The sequence below is a fragment of the Maylandia zebra genome, linkage group LG12 (genome assembly GCF_041146795.1).
Source record: "Maylandia zebra isolate NMK-2024a linkage group LG12, Mzebra_GT3a, whole genome shotgun sequence".
Lineage (NCBI taxonomy): Eukaryota > Metazoa > Chordata > Actinopteri > Cichliformes > Cichlidae > Maylandia > Maylandia zebra.
Window position 1 is genome coordinate 8,384,137 of NC_135178.1, and position 18,689 is coordinate 8,402,825.

General features: G+C 44.3%; 1 protein-coding gene across 1 annotated transcript; it reads left to right on the forward strand.

The window, feature by feature from the left end:
• Window positions 1–416: 416 nt before the first annotated feature.
• Window positions 417–18,051, forward strand: abcb9 (ATP-binding cassette, sub-family B (MDR/TAP), member 9). Its single transcript, XM_004565791.2, has 11 exons — window positions 417–1,803; window positions 3,509–3,623; window positions 3,823–3,953; window positions 4,041–4,246; window positions 14,124–14,321; window positions 14,419–14,547; window positions 14,632–14,820; window positions 15,002–15,175; window positions 15,644–15,803; window positions 16,280–16,416; window positions 16,538–18,051. The coding sequence occupies exons 1-11, from the start codon at window positions 1,164–1,166 to the stop codon at window positions 16,856–16,858; spliced, it is 2,400 nt and encodes a 799-aa protein (XP_004565848.1). The 5' UTR covers window positions 417–1,163; the 3' UTR covers window positions 16,859–18,051.
• The last annotated feature ends 638 nt before the right edge of the window (window positions 18,052–18,689 follow it).

An 18,689-nucleotide genomic window follows, 5' to 3' on the forward strand; every position in this document is an offset into this window, starting at 1 on the left:
GAGGGTTTGCTAGGCTTCAGTTGGCTTGAGTTTACCTTAAGAAGCTCTGTGGTGACTCGCATGATAGATGAGATGACCTAAAACCCAATGCAACAACAACCTGTTAGTAAGTCATTAACTTACTGATAGTAATTAACTGATAGTAACTTCATACTTCTGACCCGCCAACCCAGTGATGTCATATTGGTGTCAGATGGCACTGCACATGCTGTAAAAACAGAAGGTTAAAAGACTGATTGTTTTAAATCTAGCTTCACAAACAGAGTGATACATGTTATGTTCCATGTCCACTTTAATGGAAAACTGGGAGGAGCCAAACTGGTCATTTTCAGCGAGACTCTATGGAAACATCCGTAAAGCTAAAAGGAAAGATGTGTCACTCTGTCTTCTTTCCTGTAACTTTAGCCATTTAAAAGCGGGTTTCTGTAGTCTGCAGAACACGAGTGGGCATTCTTTAACCATCAGACGTTATTGGCTTCGTATTCGGGTTAGGGACATGTGAACCTCTTGAGTAGAAAAACACAAGATAGCAAAAAAGATGAACTGGTGGTAGAAACGCTCACTAGTGTGCCGCAGAGAATCACTGCCTGCTCTTAATCTTCTGTAATCTAGACGAGCTTCGATGCCGGCGTCTTCTTGAACGCCGGTATCGAAGTTCATGTATTCGTTACACGAACTTGAGTCAGTTTGGGTTGTAATGCATGTGTTTGAGGACAACATTGAATAAGGAGAGGGGTTTCAGTGAGTTACTGAATGCTGTCGGGGCTGGACAGTGACAAGATTTAACACGGAAGTGTAACGCAACGCAGCTGACCGCCCTCAAGAAGCTAATTCACAAAGCTAGCCAACAATGTAGCAGGATATGTGTTACAGTAATGTTGCGGCATGGCTGGACAATCATTAACAATGTAGTGACGTCCTAAATGCTGGTAGTTGTAATAAGACTACTTGATATTTTCTGTGCAGCTGCATAAAACGGAAAAAGACCGGAAAGAATAACTAAAATAATCCGGTTTTGCTGAGTGTTTGTGTTCTTGTCTGGTGTATGTTTTGAGAAACTTTTCTCACATTTTATTCAAACCGCTGCTGCACTGTAACCGATCATTTCTCAAGCCGCTGTTTGCTGCTTTGTGCCGGTGCTGCTCTCTGTTCTGATAATCAGCATGGGAATCAACGTGGCTGTGGGCTGCATCGTGTCATACGTCCTCCTGGATGTTGTCACCACCACTGTCCTGTACGCACATGGATCACAGCTGAGCACCTTCACAGAGGATGCCCTCAACTTTAATATCCTTCAGTCTGCACTGGACATCTGGGGGACAGTGCTGCTCCGAGCCTCCCTCCTGCTGGGAGCCTCTTTAGGGGTGACATGGAACAAGGTGGACGGCCCGCAGAGGGTTGCTAAATCCACCAGCCTTATTCTCCTCATCTGTCTGATTGTCATCACCTATACACTGGCCAAGCTGCTGATGCTGACTGAGGTGAGCATCAGTCACCAGCCCTGGCTCTTGAGCCTGATATGTTGGACTTGTGCCTCTTCTCTGGGAGTAATGCTGCTCTGGAGGTGGCTGGGGAAGGAGCCGGAGTCTGAGAGCAGCAGTAGTGGTAGAGGAACAAGGGGCCGTGAGGACACTGAAAAGCTGGTGGAGACAGTTGGCGAGGAGGAGCAGGAGTTGGGCTCTGAGAGAAAGAAGGAGAAGGACAGCAGCTCGGGGGCCACACTGGGACGCCTGCTGAGCTACTGCAAAAAGGATGCTGAGCTGCTCTCTGTTGCTGTCCTCTTCCTCATCATCTCTGCTGTGTGTGAGTGTCCTTAATGTCACATTATTTATTGCTGTCTGTTATAAAGGATTTAGACACACTGCCCCAATGCAACTGACAAAACTGAGTCTGCAGGTTCTGATTACGCTACTCATGCCACGTTACACAACACTTTTTAATTACAGATAAGTGCTATGGTAGAAAAACAAGTGTGTTCTTTTCAATATGTTCCAACTGTTGATGCTTTCTGTCATGGAATTATTAAAAGGACCCCTAACTCGCTCATATGGGTCCCAGTTGCTAAAAGACAAATGTTTTTTGTCATAAAGCCCAAAGATATTGATCAGTATATTCATCTACATTACTAACCAGAAGCCTCAGCCACCTGCTGTTCAAACCTTCTGTTTCAAAGGACTAGCCAATCAGAAGAAAGTTGACTTAAACGGTGCCTGTGCCAAGGCCCTGTATATTAAACGCTAGGTTTCATTTCAACTGTGAAGCATACAAAGCGTCTCTATTAGAGTCCAAGAATAAAAATAAAAGAGCTGGAAATGGTATATTTGGTGAATGCCAATAAACGTCTATACCTACATTAATAGGTCAAAGTCATACTAAGTAACTCTAAGGCTCATTATTGTTTGTAACAGTGGGCTGAATGCCAGAGCCTCCAACAGCACTCACGGTTTTATCAGTTTCATCAATTCTTTAATTTATGGAATATCATTAAATACACACATTTCATTCAAATCATTTTGGAAGTTTGCTCATTTTCTTTGAAGTACAATATAAAAATTTGAGGTATTTTATGTACTCGTACATCTAAACTATGCATTTGTCCATCCATCCATTGGTTTTGTGCTGCTTAAAAAGCGATTACAGGGGCAACAGTCTGAGCAGAGACGCCTAGAACTCACTTTCCTCCACCTCAGCCTCCAGCTCTTTCACAAGGATATCCCAAACCAGCCAAGAGACATAATTTGTCCAGCATGTCCTTGGTGGGCCCAGGTGTCTCTTTCTTGTTGGGTATACAAGAAAAACTTCATATTGGAGGTGTTCAGGAGGCATCTTAACTAATCTTCCCTTGCCTGAACTGCTCCCCAGGAACTGAGCATCTGAGCTCTAAGGGTGAGCCCAAACACCTCGAGGTTCTGTTCCTAAATGTTAGAAAAACATTTGGGACAAGGGGAGTCCCAAATGTCCCAAAAAACAAAAAACGCTCTCACTATGAATGTACAGTGACCTTATTTTTCACTCTGATTTAGAATTGAATAAAAAAAAGCATCGAACATGGAGGTTACCACTGTTGCCGCACAGCAAGAATGTCCTGAGTTCAATTCTCCATCAGGCTGTGGTCTTTCAGTGTGGAGTTTGCATGTTCTCCCTGGGTACTCCGGCTTCCTCCCACAGTCCAAACACATGCAGCTTGTGGGGATAGGTTAACTGATCAATCTAAATTGCCTATAAGTGTTAATGTGAGCATGAATGGTTGTCTGTCTCTGTGTGTTGGCCCTGCGACAGACTGGCGACCTGTCCAGGATGTACCCCGCCTCTCGCCCTATGACAGCTGGGATAGGCTCCAGCACACCCCGCCACCTTGAAAGGGATAAGCGTAAGCGAATGGATGGATGGATAAAAAACTAATTAAATAAAATTGAATGCTCAAGTTGTCACAAAGCCTTTATGTATGGATCATCAGTTCAACTTAGACTTTAAAAAACATTAAGTAATGATGACTCTTTGCTTTCAGGTGAGGCTTTCATACCGTACTACTATGGGAAAGCCATAGACAGTATTGTGGTTCACCAAAGCATGGAGTACTTTGCCAAACCTGTGATCATACTTGCAGCACTGGCCTTAGCCAGGTGAGCATCCGCAGTTGTAGGTTTTAATTTTTGTTTTTTAATGTTTTGTTTACATTTTGTTGTAAATTACACAGAGGAATGCATTCAGCTTATATACTGAGATGATCCTTGGCAAAGCTGCTTGCTTTGTTTAGATGATGACGTGTGTTAAATGCCAAACCACAGAACTGCTTCATGGCAGTCTTTTCTCTCTCCTCAGTTCACTTGCAATCGGAGTACGAGGAGGTGTCTTCACCCTGACGTTTGCGAGATTAAACCTTCGTCTCAGGAACCATCTTTTCCGAACCTTGATGAGGCAAGAAATTGCCTTTTTTGATGACAATCACACAGGTGATGTTGAACGCGAGTTCCTGTGCACACATCTTTCCCTTCCATTGATCCGTTCTAATGTTATTCCACGCCCTTGTAACCCTGCAGGTGACATCCTTTCACGTCTGTCTGCTGACACCACCCAGGTGAGCGACCTCATCTCCCAGAATGTCAACATCTTCCTGCGGAGTGTCATTAAGGGCGTTGGCTTCTTCATCTTCATGTTTGGCATGTCCTGGAAGCTCACACTGGTGACCATCATGGGATTCCCTTTCATCGGTCTAGTCTCAAAACTTTATGGTGAATACTACAAGGTAAAGTAGTTTTGTCTGAATGTTCATTTCTTTATAGTTTGCTTCCAAGAAGTCAGATATTATTGTAATTTTTTTAAAGTGGTCTTGAGAAATAGTTATTACTGTTGTTGAGTATTGCAGCATCAACAGTGATCAAGTCAAAGGGAAATGACGACGGAGGCAAAAATGTCCTTAACATTTTGGGAACTTTGTTCCACATTAGGGAACGCGGCAAAACCTTTCCTCATGGGTGCCATTTTTGTTGGGGTACACTTTCTCTCTCAGGGGCTGATGACGCAGCATACGTGCTTCCTTGTGGTGACAAATAAAATACTGTCTCTCTGTTAAACAACAATAACCATAATACAGTTCAACACATTGTACAACATGAGTACACATAGGGTGACCAACCGTCCTCTTTTCCTCGGACATGTCCACTTTTCACGTTCTGTCCGGGGGGATTTTCGAGATGGATGAAAATGTCCGGGTTTTCCTATAGACATACAGAGGGACCCATATGTGCGACTTCGTCCCGAAGTAAGTGGTTGTTCCGCGCTCACAGACGGGACAGAGTGCGCAGCGGTGCGCTGAAAAGATGCCACAAGATGCCAAAGCGCAAGTGCATCTTTTCAGACAAACTGCAAAACAAATTTCCCTTGTACCATCCCTCAGAATAAATGGGAGGTGGAGTCCACTGTGTGCAGAGCTGGCAAATACGTTTGTGTGTCTAACAAAGGTTTAAAAACATATAAACAGGGGTGCACATAAGTGGTCCGCAGGTGCGCATTCGCTGTCAAAATAAAAGACGCGCACCAGATAAGAAGTTGCAACGCGCGTTCGCATACATATAAAAGGCACTGTTTTTGTTCGCTAGGGTGGGATTTTCACTGCATATTCTGCACCAAATCTTTGTGCGTTCATCATTTGTTTGAAGCCAGCTCACCTCCTGCAACCACTTTTCCGAGAATACGCGCTTCTTTTTGCGGTTCGCACTCCTTCTGACATTTCTTTGGAGGTGGAGGAACACCAAAGTAATTGCTTAAAGGAGCTTGCTTCTTCGACATCTTTAAGAGTTCTAAACAAATATCTGTCTTCCTCCAGAAAATCTTATGTACGCAAACGTGCGTTGCAACTTCTTATCTGGTGCGCGCCTTTTATTTTGACAGCGATTGCGCACCTGCGGACCACTTATATGCACCTGTATATAAAGGCTGTGCGAGGCGAAAATTCATCTAGTAAGTTGACTGAGTTCTTTGTTACACCTGGGAAAAACGAGGATGTTGTTGTATCTGCAGCAGAAGGTGCACTGGCATTTCATACTATGAAGCGTCACAATAGCTACAGATCCATGGATTGCACTTGTGTGTTGCTAAAAGAAGAGAAGCATTTCCAGACTTTAACAAAGCCAAAAAGTGCCTGCACCAAGACTGAAGCTATTGTCAATGGTGTCATAGTGCTACATTCAGTTGAAGTCACTCTTTGAGATCTTAATAAAATCCAATACTGTGGCATTTCTCAGACTTACCAGAGAATATATTCCCAATCATACTTTGACTGGAAGAATGGTGGCATGCAAAAAAAATTAATTGAGGTTAGAAACGCGAAATGAGACAGCAGAAACCATACCTCACTGGTCATTTTTCTTATACAAATGAGACATTATTTCTGTAACGTTACTTAATTCTAGAGGTTTTTAAATTAGTCTTTTGCACTTGTCCATCCATCCGTCCATCCATCCATCCATCCATCCATCCATCCATCCATCCATCCATCCATCTTCATCCGCTTTATCCGAGGCCGGGTCGCGGGGGCAGCAGCCTAAGCAAAGAGACCCAGACCTCCCTCTTCCCAGCCACCTCCTCCAGCTTATCCGGGGGAACACCAAGGCGTTCCCAGGCCAGCCGAGAGATATAATCTCTCCAGCGTGTCCTGGGTCTGCCCCGGGGCCTCCTCCCCGGTGGGACATGCCTGGAACACCTCACCCAGGAGGCGCCCAGGGGGCATCCTTGTCAGATGCCCGAACCACCTCAGCTGGCTCCTTTCGATGTGGAGCAGCAGCAGCTCTACTCTGAGCCCCTCCCGGATGGCCGAACTTCTCACCCTATCTCTAAGGGAGAGGCCAGCCACTCTTCGGAGGAAGCTCATTTCTCCCGCTTGTATCCGCGATCTCGTTCTTTCGGTCACTACCCATAGCTCGTGGCCATAGGTGAGGGTAGGGACGTAGATCGACCGGTAAATTGAGAGCTTCGCTTTTACACTCAGCTCCTCTTCACCACGACGGACTGGTGCAGCGTCTGCATTACTGCAGCTGCAGCCCGAATCCGTCTGTCGATCTCCGGCTCCCTTCTCCCATCACTCGCGAACAAGACCCCGAGATACTTGAACTCCTCCACTTGGGGCAAGAACTCATCCCCGACCCGGAGTGGGCACTCCACCCTTTTCCGGCTGAGAACCATGGCCTCAGATTTGGAGGTGCTGATCCTCATTCCCGCTGCTTCACACTCTGCTGCGAACCGTTCCAGTGCGAGCTGGAGGCCCTCACCCGATGAAGCCAACAGAACCACATCATCCGCAAAAATCGGAGATGAGATTCTGAGGCCACCAAAGCGAAAGCCCTCCGCCACTTGGCTGCGCCTAGAAATCCTGTCCATAAAAATTATGAACAGAACCGGAGACAAAGGGCAGCCCTGGCGGAGCCCATCACCCACCGGGAACGAGTCTGACTTATTGCCGGCAATGCGAACCAAGCTCTTACAATGGTTGTATAGGGATCGAATGGCCCGTAGCAATGGGCCAGACACCCCATACTCCCGCAACACCTCCCACAGGACACCCCGAGGGACACGGTCGAATGCCTTCTCCAAGTCCACAAAACACATGTAGACTGGTTGGGCAAACTCCCATGCACCCTCAAGTATCCTGGAGAGGATAAAGAGCTGGTCCAGTGTTCCGCGACCAGGACGAAAACCGCATTGTTCCTCCTGTATCCGAGGTTCGACTAGCGGACGAACTCTCCTTTCCAGCACCCTGGCATAGACTTTCCCAGGGAGGCTGAGGAGTGTGATCCCCCTGTAGTTGGAACACACCCTCCGGTCCCCCTTCTTAAAGATGGGGACCACCACCCCAGTCTGCCAGTCCACAGGTACTGCCCCTGATCTCCACGCAACATTGCAGAGGTGTGTCAACCAGGACAGCCCTACAACATCCAGAGCCTTCAGGAACTTGGGGAAGACCTCATCAACACCAGGGGCTCTGCCACCAAGGAGTTGTTTAACTGCCTCAGTGACCTCGCCCCCGGAAATTGGCGGGTCATTCCCCTCATCCCCAGACTCTGCTTCCTCCTCGGAAGACGTGTCAGTTAGATTAAGGAGGTCCTCGAAGTATTCCTTCCACCGCCTGACAATTTTCTCAGTTGACGTCAGCAGCGCTCCGCCAGCACTATACATAGTGCAGGTAGAGCACCGCTTTCCCTTCCTGAGACGCCTGACGGTTTGCCAGAATCTCTTCGAGGCAGTCCGAAAGTATTTTTCCATGGCCTCTCCGAACTCCTCCCACACCCGAGTTTTTGCTTCAGCCACTGCCCGAGCCGCATTCCGCTTGGCCTGTCGATACCTGTCGGTTGCCTCCGGAGTCCCACAGGCTAACCAAGCCCGATAGGACTCCTTCTTCAGCCTGGTTTCTCCCTTCACCTCTGGTGTCCACCATTTGGTTTGGGGATTACCACCACGGCAGGCACCAACCACCTTGCGGCCGCAGCTCAATGCAGCAGCTTTGGCAATGGAGACGCTGAACATGGTCCATTCGGACTCAATGTCCCCAGTCTCCCTCGGAATGCTGTTGAAGCTCTGCCGGAGGTGTGCGTTGAAGATCTCGCGGACTGGGGCCTCTGCTAGATGTTCCCAGCACACCCTCACTACGCGTTTAGGTGCACCAGGTCTGTCCAGCGTCCTCCCCCGCCACCTGATCCAACTCACCACCAGGTGGTGATCAGTTGACAGCTCAGCCCCTCTCTTTACCCGAGTGTCCAGAACACATGGTCGCAGGTCTGGTGATACGATTACAAAATCGATCATCGACCTACGGCCTAGAGCGTCCTGGTGCCACGTGCACTTATGGACACTCTTATGTTTGAACAGGGTATTCGTTATGGCCAAACTGTGATTAGCACAGAAGTCCAATAACAAAGCACCGCTCGGGTTCAGATCAGGGAGGCCGTTCCTCTCAATCACGCCCCTCCAGGTCTCGCTGTCATTACCCACGTGAGCATTGAAGTCTCCTAGCAGGACAACAGAGTCTCCAGGTGGAGCACCTTCCAGCACCCCACCCCCAGGGACTCTAAGAAGGCTGGGTACTCCGAACTGCTACTCGGCGCATAAGCACAGATGACAGTCAGGACCCGTTCCCCGACCCTAAGGCGCAGGGAACAAACCCTCTCATCCACCGGGGAAAACCCCAACGTACCGGCAGCAAGCCGAGGGGATATTAGAATACCCACCCCAGCCCGCCGCCTCTCACCAGGGGCAACTCCAGACTGAGACAGAGTCCAGCCCCTCTCCAGGAGACTGGTTCCAGAGCCCAAGCCATGCGTAGAGGTGAGCCCGACTATATCTAGCCGGTACCTCTCAACCTCACGCACTAACTCAGGCTCCTTCCCCACCAGAGACATTCCATGTCCCTATTGCCAGTCTTGGCAGCCGGGGGTCAGTCCGCCAGGGCCTCCGCTCCTGGCCGCCACCCGGCACACAATGCACCCGACCCCTATGGTGCCTCCTGCAGGTGGTGGGCCTGCGGGAGGATGGGCCCATGTCTCCTCTTTGGGCTGTGTCCGGCCGGGCCCCATGGACTAAGGCCCGGCCACCAGACGCTTGCCCTCGGGCACCCTCCCTGGGCCTGGCTCCAGGGCGGGGCCCCGGTAACCCTATCCCGGGCAGGGTAAACTGTTCCCTCGATATTCTTTTCATTAGGGTCTTCTGAATCGCTCTTTGTCTGGTCCCTCACCCAGGACCAATTTGCCATGGGAGACCCTACCAGGGGGCAAAAGCCCCCAGACAACATAGCCCCTGGGATCCCTGGGACACACAAACCCCTCCACCACGATAAGGTAGCGATTCACTTGTAAAAGCCTACAAGACATTTTTTATTTCACCATTCATTTACCGCACAGAGAATGCATTATTTAAATGTGTTAAAATTTTCTTTAAGCAAACAGTATTATTAAAATTCTTCATGAATGTGCCAAGTGTCCTCTTTTTTGGAAATCAAAATATGGTCACCCTAGTACACACGATGTATATCTTAACAACAATAAATGTAATGTCAGGTATAATGTTGTTTGGATGAGATGCTCTGTTATTTTCGGCTAAAAGTAGTTCTCTTTTCTCAGTGTGGGGATTCGTTTTTAAGAAGAAAGCTACAATTAGCCTTTTGTGCATTTAGTGAGAGTATAGTGTAACTGTCTTCTTGTCAAGACAGTAACTTTGTGATTGTCTACTTGTGACACATCTGGGGGACATGTGTAGATTGTAAAAGTGTGATAAAGGACCTGACACACACTGGATTTCCGTGCTCATGCAAGTGTATATTTGTGTTTCAGCAGCTGATTCCGTTGCTTCTGCACCAGGGTACCGGGAAACAGTCACTCCCTTGTAGGGAGTGACTGTAGGGCTGTGCAATATGACCAAAATTTCATATCCCGATATAAGATATTTATCGTCCCGACAACGGTATATATCACAAAAATTTTACATTTTCTGTAAATTCCATGAATGTCGGGCAACTCGATTTGCATGAGTATTTTTTTTTTTTTTTAGCTGGTCGTGTACCTGGAGTCAGGTGTTTTGACCAATGCATGAAACCTTACATTTTTAGACATTTTCTTTGTGAGTATTTATTACATGCGGGTTGCTCAGCGACAGCCCCAAAACATCACTGCTCTCGAGAAGATCTGCATGGAGGAATGGGCCAAAATACCAGCTACTGTGTGTGCAAACCTGGTAAAGACCTATAGTAAACGTTTGACCTCTGTTATTGCCAACAAAGGTTATGTTACAAAGTATTGAGTTGTATTTTTGTTATTGGGGTTGAGGTCTGGAGACTGGCTAGGCCACTCCAGGACTTTCAAATGCTTCTTACGGAGCCACTCCTTTGTTGCCCGGGCGGTGTGTTTTGGATCATTGTCATGTTGGAAGACCCAGCCTCGTTTCATCTTCAAAGTTCTCACTGATGGAGGGAGGTTTTGGCTCAACATCTCACGATACATGGCCCCATTCATTCTGTCCTTAACACGGATCAGTCGTCCTGTCCCCTTGGCAGAAAAACAGCCCCTTAGCATGATGTTTCCACTCCCATGCTTCACAGTAGGTATGGTGTTCTTGGGATGCAACTCAGTATTCTTCTTCCTCCAAACACGACGAGTTGAGTTTATACCAAAAAGTTCTACTTTGGTTTCATCTGACCACATGACATTCTCCCAATCCTCTGCTGTATCATCCATGTGCTCTCTGGCAAACTTCAGACGGGCCTGGACATGCACTGGCTTCAGCAGCGGAACACGTCTGGCACTGCGGGATTTGATTCCCTGCCGTTGTAGTGTGTTACTGATGGTGACCTTTGTTACTTTGGTCCCAGCTCTCTGCAGGTCATTCACCAGGTCCCCCCGTGTGGTTCTGGGATCTTTGCTCACCGTTCTCATGATCATTTTGACCCCACGGGATGAGATGTTGCGTGGAGCCCCAGATCGAGGGAGATTATCAGTGGTCTTGTATGTCTTCCATTTTCTGATGATTGCTCCCACAGTTGATTTTTTCACACCAAGCTGCTTGCCTATTGTAGATTCACTCTTCCCAGTCTGGTGCAGGTCTACAATACTTTTCCTGGTGTCCTTCGAAAGCTCTTTGGTCTTGGCCATGGCGGAGTTTTGAGTCTGACTGTTTGCGGCTGTGGACAGGTGTCTTTTATACAGATGATGAGTTCAAACAGGTTCCATTCATACAGGTAACGAGTGGGGGACAGAAAAGCTTCTTACAGAAGACGTTACAGGTCTGTGAGAGCCAGAGATTTTCCTTGTTTGAGGTGACCAAATACTTATTTTCCACCCTAATTTACGAATAAATTCTTTACAAATCCTACCATGTGAATTCATGGATTTTTTTTCACATTCTGTCTCTCACAGTTGAAGTGTACCTCTGGTGCAAATTACTGACCTCTGTCATCATTTTAGGTGGGGGAACTTGCACAATCGGTGGCTGACTAAATACTTTTTTGCCCCACTGTAAATGAAGGAGAAAAAATGTTTTGTTGGTCATTCATTTTTGTCATGACATCACTTTGATTAGTTGAGTATCTGAAGCTGAGACCACAGGACTGTAAAACATGATAGTTGGGCTTCATTTCTGTAATGAACAGTCATTTTAAGATTAGCTAGTAAATAACAATTAGCTTATGTTGTTCATGAGACTAAAATCATCTGACTGTGGTAATGTAAATATAATATGGCCAATATTATATTTATTGTCAGATTATTATGATATATATATATATTACAGGATATATTACAGCAGTGAGCTTGAACTCTGGGTCAAAGATTCAAGTTGCAGTTATTTATATTTCCTATCACCTTAAATCTTCACTCAAAGACAAGTACCTTTCACAGTGTATATACAGATGTATTATACATAAGAGACAAATATTGTTCGTTTAATATGTTGGCATTACTAAATTTGGCTCAATGCTTACATATATGTGTAAAAAGAAAATTTACGAGCTGTGATAACTGTTTCTGATAAAATGAAGAGTAGATTGATATATGAAATATTCCTTTATTGGGTGAGAAAATCAGACCATGTCATAACTGCTTTAAGTCACACAGAATAGATATCAGAGCCTTAAACAGGCTGACTTTGCTAAATGGGTCTAACTGGGCAGAAAGTATACAAACACATAACATCCTTATAGAATATAATGTAACACTATAGATCAACTTACCTCAGAATATATAAAGCATATAAACAGTTACAGCAATATGATGCAACAAACACAGCAGCTACTGATCCAAAATACTCAAAGCTTCATAGAACTGAAACAAACATTTATTTTTAGCTCCATTCTGCTGCTGATACATACTTTAGGTTTCTGAACATTAAACTTGTTGCTGCCTTTCATAGTGTTTAACTTGAAGGCCCTGAGTACTTTCTCCCACACTGAAAACACTGGAATCATAAAATTATTTGAACATTACTTAATAAGACTGATTCAGGACAGACAATTAGTTATTTTAAACTTTTCTAGCAGTCCTTCACAAACAGGGAGCAGTCTGTCTCTCTCCATCTGTCAGCTGCTGCTGGCTCTTCCTCCTCTTCTTCCTCACACACTGCTGAGTTTGTCCTGGTGGATCATCAGGGGTGACATAATATTCATTTGGTTCATTTGGTAATTTGGTTTTAAAGCCTTTACTTTAAAATATACGCTGTTCAATAGTCGACCTTAATCTTACAGAGAATCTGATGATTTTATGGATAATTAAAGTCAGTCATATATCCACAAACACAACAAGCTGAAAGTCAGTGATGCTGCTCAGTTTGCAGTCCTGAATCACGGCACAAGCAGGATTCACTGCACTGTTAATGTTAGCTATGTTATATTGCTGCCTCTGTTCGGTGGTGTCGAGCCAAACGGACTTTAACGTGTGTTTGAACAAGCTGACGGTTCACTCGTTAAGCTGAAAGAAAGATGCTTTAATCACAGGAGTCACACATGTGTCCACTGTAACATCTGGGAACTCTTCTTGTTTAGCACTCGTAATAACACAAACACTAAATCCTCCTTCTCTTGTGCTGTTTTGTATCAGTGTATACACCTGAGACTGTCATCTGTCTGTCTGACCCAGGGTCCACCTTTAATGGTTTTTCAAAGAACCATTTTTTTAAAAAGGTTCTTTAAAGAACCATTTTAAATCTTTCAAAATAAAATGTATCATAAATTGAATTTGAGTAGGGTAAAATAAATACGAGCACAGCATAGACATATATTAATGGTTTATTGCCATTTCGTAGTATACCAAAAGACAAAAAGGCATTTTAACCCTCAGCACCACATCACTACTAATACATGTCACATATTAGTCATTTAAACAGTAATAATTAAACATTTTTACTATACTATAAATAAATATATATAAATACTATATCTACAGATAATACAACAATTAATACATGTATTGTTTAATTAATAAACCATCAGAAAGTGATAAAGACACATTAGAAATAGCAATTGCTTCATAACAGACCGATAGATCAACACATTTTCATCAGCAGATGTTTGCATGTTCAGTAAAAATATTTCAACAAGTTTTTGATTAAAATTATCAATGAACTTCAGCCTTACCTTATGTAAGATAAGTTTCATGTTGGACTAATGGTCCTTTGTTAGTCCAGTTTAGGATAATGTCTCTGACGTATATGTCATATCAAAACAACCCCACACCTGCAGTTGTTTCAGTTTTTCACTGGTGTTTCCTGTCAGCTGGTCAAACCTCCCTTTGTGCTTCAAATCCCTCCCACTCTGGGACAAGGAGCTGAGAGAGAGAAAACAAGGGTCAATTATAAAGAAGAGAGAAAAGTGAAACCCTCCTCAGAAGGTCTTACTCGCATACCTGCAGTCGACCTGTGATGGACTCCTGTTTGGCGTTCACGTCATCCCAGCGGCGGCCCCACTCCCTTGCTGTTGCCAGCAGCCGAGTCTGCAGGGTGCCCTGGAAGAGCTGAGTTAATGTTCGACTCCTCCTGGTCAGGCGGGCTAGAGACCACACCCCTGCTACAGAAGAATCCCTGACACTATTCCCAATCAGGCTCTCTACTATTTACGATTAGATAACTTTTATATTTTCTTCTGTTCTTTCCAGAATCTGACCAAAAAGGTGCAAACAACCCTCGCAGAGGCCAATAAAGTTGCAGAAGAAACCATCTCAGCCATGAGGACGGTGCGGAGCTTTGCCAACGAGAATGGAGAGGCCGATTCCTATTACGCCAAACTCTTAGTCATGTTCCAGCTCAACAAAAAACAAGCCCTGGCCTACGCTTGCTACATGTGGTCCAGTTGTGTAGGTATCTGCAGTTACCCTTTACATAATTCTGCATGGTTTATTTAGTGGTCTCTGTTTTTACCTTACAGCAAGGGATTTTTTGTGTGTTTTCCAGATCTCAGAGCTTGCTCTCGAGCTGGCTATCCTCTACTATGGAGGCCACCTTGTGATTACTAATCAGATGAGTAGCGGTGCCTTGATATCTTTTTTCATATACATGCTAGAGCTCGGCGAATGTCTTGAGGTATTTCACCTATCATTCTCCACAGGTCGTTTGTTTTCTGTTCTGAAGACATGGCAATGAATCCATGTTGTCTTCACTTTGCAGAGCATTGCATCAGTGTACACGGGCCTCATGCAAGGAGTTGGAGCTGCTGAGAAGGTTTTTGAGTATCTGGATAGGAAACCCGAACACCCCTCTGATGGCACAGAGGCTCCGGAGACATGCGCCGGTCTGGTTGAATTTAAAGACGTCACGTTTGCCTACCCGACACGCCCTGAAACTGATATTCTCAAGGTTTGTCCTCAGGGATCCTGAACACCTGAAGAAATTATTCACAAGTGGTCTGTTTGACTCATGGTGGTAGAGATGAGGGCAGTTTACTAGAAGATTGCAACAATATAACCAACTAAATGAGGGTGAAGTTAGGATACGGTTGACATTATGTCTGCTTAGTTTGAAATGGGTCTTTTTGCAGGGGGTGTCATTCCTCCTGCGTCCCGGAGAAGTGACTGCCCTTGTGGGACCTTCAGGCAGTGGGAAGAGCTCCTGTGTGAGTCTTCTGGAAAATTTCTACCTTCCTCAGCAAGGCCAGGTGCTGCTGGATGGAAAGCCTGTTCAAAGCTTTCAGCATGACTACCTCCACTCCAAGGTTAGTCAGTGTAAAAGACATTTTCATGTGTAATCTTTGTATAATATCTGGGGACTTGGGTCAGTTTTACTTTTTCACATGTAGAACACAGCAGGAACTAGACTAAGCAGGAGGCCTGGCTCTGATACAGTGTTCAGGAGGCTATAAACATGCTAACAGTAAATGCACTATTGTGCACATTGGCACAATCCAACATCACAAGAACTGTTGTTGAGTAGTTGTCTGAAAATCTCCCGAAAAGAGCAAAACTGCCAATGTGTTTGTCCATCACTGTTTTCTGATTTTTCCTGCCCTGTGTCAGTTTCTGCTGGCAATGATAAAAACTAGTCTAAAAAAGAAACAAATTAAAAAAGGTTAAACAAAAAAAAAAAACTACCATTACCATACCATACTTTGTATACAAATACACCCCTTGGCTTGTTAGTCTTCAGCATACAGTAATTTCTATTCTTTATTGTGTGTCTGCAGGTGGCTCTTGTAGGTCAAGAGCCTGTGCTGTTTGCCCGCACAGTTGAGGAGAACATTACCTATGGCCTGACTGATGTCCCCAGGGAGGCAGTGCTGCAGGCTGCCACCAAGGCTAACGCTCATGATTTTATTACCACTCTTCCTAAAGGCTATGAAACAAGTAATCATTAAATCTGTTCATTTGTAAATCAGCTTTTTATGTGCTCTATGTGTAATGGACATGCTTGTTAAGCTGGGACCTCAAGAGGAAAAGTCACATTTAACATCGGTCCCTGGCAGATTTGTTTTACTATACAGAGCTTTACTGTACATTGCAAAGCTGCTTGCAGAGGCATCAGAAACTATAGGTTGGCTGATACAGCTTAAGTAGCATGCACCATTTGAGATCTGCCAATAGGATGTGTGGAAAAGTAAGAAGTGACCATGAGATAGTATGGCTGACACTGAGATCAGCTGATTTGCCAGCTGAGCCTGACTCTAGGGTCTGCTTAAAACTAACACAGTGCTCAGATTTAAATGCACAAATATCACAGCCATACAAAAAATAGAGCTATGTTCTTTAATAAAGAAATGGAGATGTGTTTCATAAGATGAAATGATGTATTTGACTGACTTTTACCTTACTGTTTTCTTGAGGTGTTGGCGAGAAGGGCACACAGTTGTCAGGGGGACAGAAACAAAGGGTTGCCATTGCAAGAGCTCTCATCCGCAACCCTCGTGTTCTAGTCCTGGATGAAGCCACTAGCGCTCTGGATGCAGAAAGTGAACACATTGTAAGTGTTATCAAAGCCAGAGGAGAGCTTCAGTACAGCAGCTGTTACCAAGCAGACATGCAGCATATTTCCATTATGGAATAATATAGAGGTGTTGATGTATTTGCTGAATTCACTACAGGTTCAACAGGCTCTGAACAATGTCCTGCAGGACCACACCGTGTTGGTGATCGCCCATCGGCTCAGCACAGTGGAGAAGGCAGACAACATTATTGTAATTGACAGGGGCCACGTGGCAGAACAGGGATCTCACAGTGAGCTGATGGCCAGCGGCGGACTCTACTCTAAGCTGGTTCAGCGGCAGGTCCTGGGCATCGAGACCGGAGAGGAGGACCTACACTCGCCACAAAACGCCAGCTGCAAGTCAGGTGGAGGACAGCAGTGGAGAGGACGAAGCAGCAGCGGCAGCCTGAGCGAGTCTGAGTGTAGTGTGCGTTACTGAGAACGACCTGCAGTGTGTAGATGTGGCACTGGACTGTAATTAAGTTAAAAATACTTAAATCTGCATTTGGGTTTGTAATCTGTTGGACAAAGACACAAGTTTTGTAGCGTTTCACCTGCACACTACCACAGTGGATTTTAAATTCATCAATATGAGACTGATGTGCAGACTTTTAGCTTTAATTCAGGGGGTTTCATTGGCAAAACTTTGCCATTAACAGATTAACGGTTGCATTATGGGCATTGTTTTAATGCAAATGTTTTAAATGTTTTTAAAAGAAAGAAAGAATTCTGTCATCCTGCACTTTACATTGTTTTGCTGTCTCTCTGATAGGTTAGTTCAGGTTTTGCAGCCTAATGATGGCCTCCCTCACTTGCACTGACCTCTCTTTGGGTTCATATTTAAAATTAGAGTGAAAAGCTATAAAATACACATTCAACACTTTAAATCAATTTCAGATATTATGTTGGTGTCGTTGGTAATGAAATAGCAAGGGAACGGGCCTCAGCTGGCCATGAAAGTGCTTGTACAGCCACAGGGACAAAAAAATGACAAATTGTATGTCTCCAACAAACTATTGACCTATGTGTTTCCAAACATATAAAACAGGGTGGGGACAAATAAAACTTGAATATCCTGTTTGGATATTATATTAGCTTGAAGGAAAATGTGTTTCTGTTGATGTGCTACAAGAGAGGCGTGGCTGTATTTTGTGTTTTTGTTTACCTCTGTATTGCACTCCAGCAATAATTATTATTTTGTTGAAACTTCCTCAGGATTTAGTTCTGCTGTTGTATTGTTTACGCTGTAGCAGGCATGGAGATGCTGGCTTGTTTTTACTGCGTGGAGTAGGTGGTATTATTAGTAAAAGGAAAAGACAGGTGCCTTTGTCTGTGGAATAGTGTGCAATAAGAATATTATATGATTGAAAATGAATAGCACTACAGAAACATACTGCAATTGTATTTAACACTGACAATGAAAAGTAAATGTAGCTAAATAAAATATTTCTTTATTTTTGCAGACATGTTATATATGTATGTATATATGGCAAGTGAATATATTCTGTATATGATGGTAAAATCCCCTTTTTAAATGGCAATAATGGATCATGAAATATGAATCTTACAGTCTGATCTATGCTGTGTCTGTGTAATACTGGTAAAACATCCCAAATAAAATTCTGAATTATATTTATGTTGCTTCAGTGACAGCGACTACAACTGAAATAACATTTATTTATAGACTGAAAATGACTGAAACTTTAGTAACTAACCAATATGCAAATGTTATAGCAAAAATTGACTATTCACCATAAAGTCTATACATTTGCCAATTTGCTGTTTCTTCTACGTTGTTCCATCAAAATAAGAAGGCTTCAGGAATCTATGGTGGATATTTTACACTATACTACGAATATGAAAACAATTGTCATTTAGCCCTGGCCACAAACCGTCATCCACTGGGCTCAGGCCACCTCTTTGCTTTTACACTAGCGCCATCTAGTGTTGTTGTCACGGTTAGCATTTCAAATAAAGACTACTTGAGCATCTTTTAGTCATTAGCAATAAAACTCTCTATAAAAACTGTGTTAAACGCATATTTCCTGATTAAAACCTAATTTCTTTTTTCTTTTTTAAAGATGAATGATTTGCAAATCATCAAAGCCTTTCATTTAAAATTGTACAAAAAAAATTTCTACAAGTATGTGTAAAGCTTAAAATGGCCAATGTACATTAAACTAAATAGATTAACTTACAAAGGTTCAGTAGCTTGGTCTGATATAAACGGAGCATTTCAAATCTTCCTCCCTGCTTAGTAAAAAAGAACT